This window comes from Palaemon carinicauda, chromosome 18, assembly GCF_036898095.1.
Source record: "Palaemon carinicauda isolate YSFRI2023 chromosome 18, ASM3689809v2, whole genome shotgun sequence".
Lineage (NCBI taxonomy): Eukaryota > Metazoa > Arthropoda > Malacostraca > Decapoda > Palaemonidae > Palaemon > Palaemon carinicauda.
In genome coordinates, this window is record NC_090742.1 from 51,489,648 (window position 1) to 51,502,147 (window position 12,500).

General features: G+C 35.0%; 1 protein-coding gene across 3 annotated transcripts in view; it reads left to right on the top strand.

The window, feature by feature from the left end:
• Positions 1 to 12,500, top strand: part of LOC137657818 (transcription activator GAGA-like) — a 16,833-nt gene that overhangs the window by 4,026 nt on the left and 307 nt on the right. For all 3 annotated transcript variants that reach the window (XM_068392352.1, XM_068392355.1, XM_068392353.1), the window contains exons 2-4: positions 3,230 to 4,034; positions 4,410 to 4,515; positions 8,158 to 12,500. The exon at positions 8,158 to 12,500 is cut by the window's right edge and continues 307 nt beyond it. In XM_068392352.1, coding sequence (XP_068248453.1) covers positions 3,255 to 4,034; positions 4,410 to 4,515; positions 8,158 to 9,347 — 2,076 coding nt within the window. In that variant the 5' untranslated portion in view covers positions 3,230 to 3,254 and the 3' untranslated portion in view covers positions 9,348 to 12,500. The remainder of the gene's footprint in view (positions 1 to 3,229; positions 4,035 to 4,409; positions 4,516 to 8,157) is intronic.

Here is a 12,500-nt window from a genome sequence, read left to right on the forward strand (position 1 = left end):
GACCCAGGCCTACATGGCTGAGGACTATGAAGTGTGAAGTAGGTTGTGATGAATGGAGAAGTATTGATTTAAAAGCTCAAGATGAGACGAGTTGCGAAATCTAACCAAGGCCCTTTGCGTCAATAGGCGTAGAAGGAGATAATGATAATGATGACGTCTTACAGTGTCCTGTAAGAAATAAATCGCAGAATAGGGTTTTGCTTGGTAGTATCAGGCAGCATTTTGTCAATTATATACTGTCAGTTTAGTATGATAGACGTATAATGTACCTATTTTTTTTAATAAAATACTATCTTAATAGGCATACAAAGTGACTAGGCTTCTCATAATTTGAATGGCTACTTTATTCTTGTAATTTATTTTCGAATAGGGGGATTTCAATTTTGTGTAGCTTAACGCATCCTTGCCCCCGAAACCACACACACTATTCCGTCATTATTATAATTATTACAATAGCCAAGCTACAACCCTAGTGGGAAAAGCAAGATGTTGTTAATCCAAACGCTCCAACAGGTTAAAATAGCCCAGTAAGGAAAAGAAAGAAATAAATTAACTACAAGAGAAGTAATGAACAAGCAAAATAAAATATTTTAAGAACAATAGCACCAATGAAATAGATCTTTATATAATATATAAAATCTTGAAAAAAATAACAGAGGAAGAGGAATAAGATAGAATAGTGTGACAGAGTGTACATTCAAGCAAGAGAACTCTACCCCAAGACAGTGGAAGACCATGATGCAGAAACTACGGCACTAACTAAGACTACTATGATTTTGGGATGTCCTTCAACTAGAAGAGCTGCTTGCCATAAATAAAGAATCTCTACCCTTACCAAGTGTAAAGTAGCCACTGAACATTACGGTGCAGTAGTTAACCCTTTCAGCGAAGAATAGATGTATTATTACCGATAAAGAATAATTTCATCATAATAAGACTGATTGATACCAGAATACAAACGGTCATTGTGGTCCCCTCATTTTAACATCCAGAAGTAAAGGGCTAATTGTTTTATGATATGGATATATATTCTTTGGTTGTGAGATATAGCCAATGTTTTTGACTGTTTAAAAGGGTCGCTTACCGGTGGCGGACAGGCAACTGTTAGCTGTATTGCAATAGCAAAGCGCGTTGGAAGTTTGTATCTCATTGATTTGATATCTTAGTTGATTGAAAAACTTCAGTTCCTTTTTCAATTAAAGCATAATTCTGGGCAAATTACCTTTAGTGTCGGGTAGATATAAATCATGCCAAAATTTTACATTCCTTGGGTGGTAGTGAGATCGGTGTACCAAACGTAGCTGTGCACTTCAGGGATTCGTCATCTTCATCACCATCTCCTCCTACGCCAATTGACACAAAGGGCTTTGATGGCATTACGCAAGTTCTTTGCAACCTTATTTTGGCCCTAATGATAGCTGCACTTGCTTTATATTCTCTTATCTTACCTCCGTTCATGCTTTATTTCTTTCATTTGCTGTCCAACCTCTCAACTTTAAGTGTAAAACTTCAAGGTTTTACCCTACATATATTTTCGGAGCTGAATGGCCCACGGCCCCAATCTCTTTGATAAAAGCCCACATTTGAATCCAATCCTATATTGGACGGTGTTGGAACCTCCTTATCTTTCATTCATCTCGGAAGTTAACAGACTATTTCAATCTTGTACAACTTAGATTTCCATTATAAATGTGTAATGTTTCTGATTTCGACTCATTCTAAGAAGATTTTCATATCTACTTGTGTATTTGATGATTTATTCTTTCGGCACCCTCTGGTTTTTTCCTTGTGTTGAAGAAGGGGTGGGTGGGGGACTCCCGCATCCCACATGTAGGCTACTGGGGTACTGTGTACGTTCATTGAATGAGCATACACTATCTTGGTATACACTGCGTATTTCGATTCCATTTGTTAAAGCCAAAGACAATACTAGTGCTAATCTAGTATTTGTCACCAACAGACAAGCAGCACCATCATTATTGCTTCCAAGTCACCATATTTACGAAGAGCACCATTATCAGGACTTCTCATATATACAGTAGAATATAATAAACAGTTTCTGACAACATAAAACATTAATAATTGTAGGTATGACCAACGTGTAATCATATTTGACAGTACTAAAAGCAATATCGTGAGTGGCTACAGAATGCTTCAAGCATTATAGTTGCCGTCTTTCCACAGACTTCTGCATTAACCACTGAGTTTCTCTATATTTTTTACTTTTCGACCCTTTTTATCCTTACATTTTCAACCGTGATGGCCATGTGTTAGGATTCAAAGTTAGATAAAAAAAAGATAAAGTCACGAGATTTCAATTTTTAATCGACTTAATGTCATGTAATGGTTTTATTTTTTTTTTCCAAATCGTAAATATAAACTTGCTAACTAGTGATAGTTTCGTTTGATCACCAGTTTCTTACCATGTTAGAGTATACTGTATATGTGTGTGCATGTGCTGTTTATATTATATTAATTATTTATGCGTGTGATTAATTACACAGAACATTGCGAGATGTCAGCTTAAAAGTTTGTTAATTGATAATGTTTTATTTCTTGGAAGTAACTATTTTAGCACGGTATATGAATGAAAAAAATTATAATAATGGTCCATTCTTCAGGAATATCTATTCCATAATATAGAGTACTTGCCTTATTTATCTGTTTGTTAAAAAAGAATGAAATACGATTTTATTGTAATGATTGTTAAAAAAAAAACTGCCTTTTTTTGTTTCTAATGCAAAAGCGTTTATATTGTATTTGGCTATATTAAGGGGTATTAAAAGCATCTTATTGAAACTGAAGCCGTTTTGTTTTACAATTCTATTACATATATCATCCAAATAGGCTGTTGAATTTATTTATGAGGCTAACTTATGGTGAGCACGGGGAAGGTAGCTGCAGTGTCATGCGTCGCTGAGTGCCACGGTACGACAACTCCCCAACAGCCACTAATGGGGTACCATAAGTTAGCCCCAATCCTTCATCATCCTCTTGCTTACCAAAAACATACTTATGATGTGTTTTGATAATATTGTATCTCCCCCCCCCCCTGAATTTCATTGTACTAATGATTATCCTGTTATGATTTGGTTTTAGCAAAAAAAAAAAAAATACAATAGTTGTTATGGTCAACATTCTTTTGTATATGCTGAAGTTATTTAACATGCTTAAGTACAGTTTTTTTATGTATTAAACTTTATCTAATTTAATTATGTTTAATTTTCAGGATATGTGGTGAGGGTTAAAGCAAAATGGATCTTGGTCAGCAATTTTGTTTACGGTGGAATAACTACCAGTCAACATTGCAGCATGTGTTCTATAAGCTGTGGCAAACGGGTACTTTTGTGGATGCCAGTCTGGTTGTGGAAGGACGGCGAATAGATTGTCATAAGGTGGTTCTTTCTGCGTGCTCTTCCTATTTCGAAGATATTCTTCAGGAGCACAGTAGTCAGCACCACCCGTTGATCTTGCTTCATGACATGCCCTTCAAAGCTGTTGAGGCACTGGTGGCTTTCATGTACCGAGGAGAAGTTAATGTCAGTCATACACAGTTGGAATCTCTCTTGCAAGTTGCAGAAGCACTGAAAGTAAAAGGCTTAGCAGATTCATCAGCCTTGAGTAACTTTACTAAGCGTAGTTTGTTGGAACGTTGCATGCCTCTTCTTGAACAGTCTCCAAGTGCTGCTGCAGCATTTGCTTCAAACAGATATTTGAATTTACCAGAAGCTGTCACTTACCCTACTACAGCCATTGTGCAACCAAGAATGATGAGCAGCGCCACTCCCACCGTCAATGACAGAAATGGCTCTGCGGTTATGAAACAGGCCACAAAAGCTGTCAAGAGATTCATCAAGGGTGGTAGAAGTCCAGGTCCCAAGAAGAAGCGACCTCGAAATGACAAGGGAATACCATCTATGCCCTCTTCTCCTGTGTCGGGGAATGATTCTCCACCTTGTGATCAAACTGATAATGTCACTGCTGTAGAATCACCTTCCCAACCCTCACCGACACCTCCATTAACCACACCAGAGGTAATCATGAAAGATTTCAGAACATCTAATTATATCCTTAGAGTATCAATTAATAAAGTGGTAGAGATAAATGTTCAAATTTTTTTTTCTATTGTTTGCATGCTTTTGTATTCTCAATAATATGATTTTTAAGTGTTGCATAATGGTACATTTATATATCAGAATTTTTTTACTTTTGTTGATTAAGCAGTACATGAAAATATGAGGCTCCTTGATTTGCAGAATATATTGAAACATTTCCTATTCTGCCTTTTCTGGTGAATTTAGTTACAATACAGTATATATGTTTGCAGATGTCATGGCTTTACAAGGATTTTGAAATTTATACTTTGTACAATTGATTTTGGTTAAAGCAGCAATTATTTTTTTATGCAGATGCTCAAACAGGAAGCTGCTGATGAAACTGATGGTGAACTACAAATAGACGAATCTGTTGGCCAGTCACCTGAAGGGTCTGTGGAAGGAGATAGCAATTCAACAGGTATGTTGATATGCAAGTATGTACAGTATTGTACTGTACAAAGTTTTATTATAGAATTTGAGATATTGGTAGAAACAGAAGTGCGCTACTTTCCATTAGTTGCTGATTTTGACATTTTCTTTTGCATTTGGAAGGGGATTATTTTTGTCTATACACAGGATTGGCTTGCGATTTTACAGGTATTTAATTTTTTTTTTTTTTGTGGGGGGGTACTTGCAGTATTAGTTTGCAGCATTTTCTTGTTTTATTAGTTTTCACCTCACTTTATTTTCTTGGATTGAAATCGCTCTACTACACTGTATAATCCTAAAGAAATCTTTGTCCAACCGAGTAAATTTTCTTTCCCCAAATTATATGAAGCCCGTATAAATTTTGAAAAAAAAAAGTGTGATACGGGAAAATAAGCGCATTAGAGAAATAAAATGCTAATAAAGTAACCAAGGCTTCAACTACAATACTATGGCTCAAACAAATACCGTGTACAAGTTTCTATCAGTTTTAGTCTCAAAAACTAACTGTGTTAGTGAATGGATAGCCTAAATGCAATAATAAATGTGATTATAAATTGAAACTGATCAAGCACTATGGAGTTCTTTATTGTGTACTGAATTTATGTTGGACCCATAGGTATTTTTTAATAAATAGTTCATGTAACCCAATCTTAGAATGTACCCAATGCAGAACAATATTCAAAAAAATAAAAATGTGATTGAATTTCACCCTGTATTGCATGTCAAGTATTTGAGGTATCAGACACTTCAATATTTTAAATTTGAATAATGGTTGCATTTAAAGGAGTTGAATATATTATTGAATATAGTATGATCACTAAAAACTCCTCGGCCCAGTTCTTTTAGAATGGAAAAATGAGCTCCATTGTTTGGGTAAACATTTCTTTTTTAATAATACTGATAATTTGACAAGTGGTGGTTTCCCAGATTGATGAGAATGCAGAACTCTAAAATTAAATTCTTTAGTTGTTTTCAACCAGTAGTGGATATAATGTTTAGGAAACAAATCCCTGTAGAAATTTTGTCAAAATCTTTACCATTTTAAGTTTATCCAGTTATTATTGGGTACTGTATTGACTCCATGATCTAATCGATTTAGCTACAGTATTTCCATCAGTGCATTGTTTTTATTTCTAAAGGCTTTTAGCAGCATTCCCTCATCCTCGACCCCCTTTTTGGCCTTCCATGGTACCTCCGTTCCTATTGCCTTTCTGGCTTTGTGCTGTTCATTTTCCCCTTCATAGTGCAGCTACCTCAGCTCTGGTGCCAAGTGATATACCCCGAATCCATAAATCCAAATAAATTTTGGTTTGGTCAACTGAAATATGATAAATGTAAAAAGTTTCAATTTTTTCTATTTAATACTGTCTTTCTGCATTAAGATGGGTTTTCATTTATCAGCTTTCCATGATTTCCTTGGGCCTTGTCCTGCCACTTCAGCATTTCTAACAGGCTATTTCTCTTTTCTTCACATATTTAAACCATATCAATCTATCGAGTTTTCAACATATTTTCCAGCTTTAGGGCATTACATCTTTCCATCAATTCCTCATTTGTAATTGGATTTCCCCTCTATACCAGCCATAAATTTTAACCCTTAAGGGCCACACCTTATAATATCTAAAAATATCTTTGTTCTGAGCTGGTCTTATTTATCCTTAATAAATCTCTGGCCTCTGCTATTCAGACATTGTTATTTACCAATAGGCAATCTCTCCATACCCTCCTTGTTGGTACCACAATTTCATATTGGCCTCTCAATTCTACTTCACAGTCAAATGTTTCTTCATAGTAAGAGAAATGCTTTACTTCTTCTAAGACCTGCTCATCTATTACAGCATGGTTCCCATCTATTCTGTCAACCACATTTACTCAAATACATTCTAAAATCTTATTCCCTCTAGTCTTTGTAATCCAAAGTACCTCTTGTGATGCCATTTGTTTCATTCTCTACATGCTACAGTCATCAACCCTCACCTTTGCCTCAACTAGTATGTTGCCACTTTCCTGATATTACTTTTTCCTTATATTACTTTTTCCTTAACTTCCTTCCCAGTCACCATCAGCTTCATTTTGTGTTTAATATCTTTATTCCACTCTTCTACCTTTTAAACATTTCCACTCACTTTTGTTGTGATTTTGCGGTTAACACTAGGCCATCTCAAGTTGGTGTACTGTAGCTCTTACTTGAAGGAATTTTAAATGTACTCACTTTTTTGTTTAATCATACATCCTTATAGGTATCATTTATTCCTTCTTGCTGTCCAACCTCGTTGACTTTTCCTTGTTACATGTGCTTGGTTTCTAATAATTATACATGGGAGCTGAATGGCTTTCCATACCCCAGTGCTTAAGCCTTTAGGCCAGATTCATGAAATCAATCCTCTCTATAGCCCCTTGCTGAAACCAATTTAGAGCCTTCTACTTTAGCTCTATTCCTGCTTCCTTTTCAATCCATCTTGCACTCCAACCCCTTTCAACTTGTATATCATAGTGCAACTACAGGGTTTTCTCCCATTAACATCCCAGTGTTGAGTGTGACCTCCTGGCTTCAGCACTTGGCTATATGAAGCATTTGCTTTATAGTAGTACCTTTTTATATGATTTTGATTTATTTGGGAAGTGAGCTTGCAACCTAAAATGCTCATATCCTCAGACAATTTTTCCTATAAGAAATAAAGCATTTCACTTGCATATAAATACATATACATTATTTTGTAAGGTTTCATATTGGTGATTATTGTACAATAACCCATAACATCAGAAATAGATAGAGGAAAATTCACAATCAAAATTAGATAGAAATAATTGACTAATTAACTTGCACTTTACCTTTGAGGAGAGTCCCAGTTAGCATGAGAGAGACAAGAGAGGAGGAGAAGGGAATTACTGCTTGGAAGGAGAATTTCTCTCCATAAGAACTCATGTTAAAATATCAGGAGTTCTTTATCTTAAATGATATTTACTATTACTAACTAAACAACTTGGTTTACACTTTCTGCTCCCTTAGTTGTCTTTTTTGATTTTCTTTAAAGGGGCAGGGAAATAAGCCATTGCATTGTCAGTGAGTAGATTTGCTGCTCGCACTGCTGAAGCCTTATCTAGGTGCTCACTGCATAGGTGGCGTATGGGCACTGTCGGACTGCCTCCTGTGCATTGTGTGATAATCGCATTCGTACTTGTTCGTGAAAAATGCCCATACGGCACAATTTTTGTTCGCAAGATGATACAGTACTCCTAATCAAAATCCAGTTTGTATGCTTGTATTCATAGTTACTTGTAACTCAAGGTACAACTGTATAGTATTTCTGCTTATCCTATGTTAATGTGTCCTTTCTTCCACCTTGCAGTTTACCTCTTCTTACTTTTACTTCATAGTGCGGTTGTAGTGATTTTCCTTAGTTACACTTGGGTTCTTAGTGGCCTCTTAAGTGTCTTGTAACCCAAATTTATAAATCTATATGGAGCCTTTTCCATTAGTAATATCTTTCCTGATCTTCATTTGTGATTCTTCCATTACTATAATAAACATCAAAGGGCTGAATTTACATTCATTTTCATTTCCTTTGCCTTATTTTCCCTTTAGCTCGGGTATAGTCATTACTGTATTAAGTTTTCTTTTATTTTACAGGTGAATGTGAAAAAGAAATTGTTGAAAATGGAAAATCAGCTACACAGGATCAGGATAAGAAAATAGTTCCTGGCTCAGATCTCCCCCCTTTAGAACCAGTGAAAAAACAAGAGCAGACTCAAACTCCCTCAGTAGATGCTTTCTCTATCCCCAAGGAACGTAAATCAATTGAAAGAACTTATACACATCTTGACCTTGAACAGGGTATCGAAGCTGTTCTTTTGGGACGCCTCACACCTGCTAAGGCCATTGCACATTATCGTATACCTCGAAGGACGTTTTTCAGGCGCCTATCTGCAGTGAGAAAAAGTAGAGGAATCCCATCTGCTAAAGAAAATGCTGCAGACCAGTTTTTGATGAATACCTCCGGTACAGTTAAGGAGTCAAATAATCAGCATCTCCACTCTGTATCTAATACTGAAACATATACAGCTCCTTTTAAGGTCAAATCTGAGAAACAGCTGCTGATGGACACAAAAGACTCAAAAGTCAAATGCAACAAAAAGAATACAGCTGTCATGACTCCAAGTAGCAGCTACTTAGCCTTGTTGAAGTTGGCTGCCTCTAATAATTATGACACATACATCAAGTACCTCCGAATGGTAGCACAGCAGAGTGGTCATTCTAAGCCAGAAGAATTTTTGGAAGCCTTGAAAAAGGTCCACATTAAAGAAATCAGGCAGACAGTAGATGATAATAGGAACGTTGCCACAGAAGTGTCTGGGGCAGCTCTTTGTCTTGTTAACAAAAACTTGGTTAATGAAGTTCCTGAAACTCCTTTAAGTCTTGTAAATGGAAACAAAAATCTTGCTGAAGTTCCTGATGTCTCAGAAGCACATTATAATACAAGTGACAGTAATACGGTAGCAGAAGTTCCTGATGACAATGAGTTTCCAATAAATCTGTATAATGGTAAGGAGGTAAGTAAGGCCACAGAAAAATTGAAGGAAGAGTGTCCCAAAGAAGTAGAGATAGCAGAAGAAGGGGGAGAAAGCAGCGATGATGATTCTAGTGAACCATCTCCAGGCTCACCCTCACAGGACATTGTAAGCAGGAAGTTGATACCTGCTGCTATAGCAGAAATACCTCAAGATCTCATTCTCCCAAGAAGTGTGTCATCGAATTCAGCTTCGGATGTTCCACAGAACCTTGTCAGTCGAAGCAACAAAATGACTGCTGAAGTCTCCTAAGATATTGTCATGGTAATGCAAAGGATGGGATTTATTAGACAGAAATCTTCCAACTTTACCCCTAATTTGATATGTCAGTTAGGAAAACATATTGCCTCTTTAATTGTATGTCTTGTGCATTTCTTTGTTGCCAAAAGAATCATGGATAATAGTTCTTCCCATGCTGCTCATATCAGTCATTTCTGCTTGTCAGATGTAAATTTTGATACACAAATGTATTTTAGTTGGAAGATATGTTACTGGACAAGTCTATTTACACAAGCCTCATATACAATAGGATTAGTCATTTAAAATTAGATGATATAGTACTTGTATTGAGCTTTACAACAGCAATATTTTATAATTTGAAGAGGCATACAGTAATCTACTGTCATAAATTGGCCACAGTCTTTGAAGTAATGGCACAATGCTATTTGCAAACCATTCCATAAAACATTCCAGTAGGGTAGGTTTAAGCATTTTTTATACTAATGTATGTCTTTTGAGTATGTTGTTTATTGGGCATAGCAATCATGAGCCAAAGCAATTGACAGCCTTATAAAGGGTGTAATTATGTATGTCCTGTTTAAATAAATGCAGTATTATTTGCTTACGATATAGAAAGTGATTGGCAATTGTACTGGCTGTTAAAACTTCTTATTGCCAGTCTGTGATTGTCATGAATATTATTGACTAGGCATGCAGTATGATCATAATTTGTCAGTTTATTATATATTGTGAACATGAAATTTGTTTGGTGTGCAAATGTAATTTTTTTTGTTCATTTAAAACTATGGGTAGGAAAAATTGCCATTTTTTAAGATAAGAGGGGAGCATAATGAATAATGAAGTCTCATAAGCTGTGATAACATTGGTACCTTTTCTAATGGCTAATGTTGATGTAATTTTACTTTATGGGTGATTAGAAGCTATTCTCTTTTTAAATGCTCTCTAGAAAGGGAAGTTTTATTTAAAAAAAATTCCTTCATCTATCTGCTTCAGTAATTTTTATACAGTTTATAGTAGTGTTATGTAGTGAAAGTATATTTTCTCCCTTAAAAAGCTTTTGGCTCTTTTGATTGCACAAGCCGTATTTCTAAAAATAAATCTATTTTTTCCTAATCGAGGGAAATACTCTCTCTGTCTCTCTCTCATTGGTGATGGTCTATCATTCTATCATGACAAGGCAGCTCAATTTGCTCATATGAAGTGCATGAGTTCTGTACTTGATATTTCTGGTGCCATCTAATAACAAATCTCTGCGTTCTTCGTCCAACTCCATTCACAAATATTGTTATTCTACATTTTGTCAGTGGTCATGATTTCACTGTTACATTAAAAGATACATATACGAATTGTTACATATATAGTAATAGAGTATATTGCAAGTTTTATATCCAGTACAGAGTTTCATTCGAATTATTTTCTTTAAGGATTCCTTTTTAAATAAAGGAAGGTAAAATGCATCACTAAATCTAGTTATAGTGTGTGTACTATCCAGATAGTCACTCTGAAAATAGCATGTTTAAGGGTGGAAATTCACTTAGTTTCAAAGCTGATAATGTAATGTAATTAGCATTGTTGAAATTTTTCACATTATATAAAATTTTCATATATAAGGAATATTAGATTGAAATTTCAAGTGTTATCTATAAAGTATATACAATTGCATACTTTGAATGAGAAATGTTTAAATTGTTATTTTGATAGTTTGTATCGTATAATGTTGTTGGCGAGTCATTGAAAATTTCCACAATATACTTTGGCAGAAGTGACTTGGTGCTGAGATAGGAGTACTTAATATACTGATTGGAGAAATTTTACTTTGTATGATAGTTTCTGAATGTGATATAGGTTGTAAGTTTTGTATGATATCTAGATCATGGTGTCTTCCATGGTTAGCTTTTTTTTACGACTGATCTTCAACTTTAATTAATCTATCAGCAGTTTTAACATGACCAGAGCTGTCTTAGATTGATGTTCTCTTGGTTGTGGGTTTCTTTATACTTACAGTACATCAGTAGTTGCTCAACTCCTGTAGATAGAAAGCATTATTACTGTAATAGATTTTGACTGCTTACTACAGCATTGGTCAGTAATTTTTCAGTAGCTCATACTGTACTATTATGTGGTAATAGTCAATCTGTTTGTGACAGTACCCTCATGAGTTTTTGTATGTGTGGATTAACTGGAAGATTCTACTAGAGTATAACATCTTACTTGCTTTTAAATAATACAGACTGTAAATATGTCATTTGTCATATGTTGCAATTTTGCCATTGTGCAATTTAGAATTGCTGTGACAAAAGCACAACTAAGCTAAATAAGCTTTGCAGAATCGTGAAACATAGAGATGTCCTATCTATTTTTGAAGGTAAAATGTTTGCCCTTAATAGGTATTTATTCCTTTCCAATTTTGGAAGGTTACATAGTATCAGAAAATTCCTACTTGAATGTTGTCTTCCAGAATTATGGTGTACCACATGAAATGTACCTGTAAAATTTATGTGGTATATTATTATTTGCTCATATTGTTGTGTAAGTTTGTGAAATTTAATAGGCATTAATTTTTGTAGCTCATCGAGGATGTCACATTAGAATTAAAGGCAGCTGAGAGGCAAAGTGATGAATCCCCTGTTATGTTACATGATAATTTGAATGGCATTATTATGATAAGATTTAAAGATTTAGTGATCTCATGTATATATTAATATTAAGACAATTATATACTAAGTATCTTAACTGCAAGCATTATATATTTCAGTTATACTCTTTATATGAAAAATTCCAATGCAGTTGTTTATGCATCCCTTATTTATAGTAAAAATACTTGATAAAGTTGTAGCTGTGCTACACTTATTGGTGCATCTAAACAAGAAATTTTACAAGCATTCAGCAGTAGATGTATTAAAGCTCTGCTACAGGCTTTCATAAACAGTTTAATATCCAAGAGCTGTAGCATTGTTTTCAAAGGTACCAGATACCTTGTATTGATTACACAATGCTTTTTTTTTGCTTTCATTTGGACTTCAATATTTGGTACCGGTATGTACTTAAAACATAGAGCTGACCTAACTGTGATAAAAGGTAGCTTTCTTATGCTCTGACACATTCCATTTATATTTTGCAGTCATGAACTTTGAGAAATGCACCATTCCTTACCCTGTGATAATA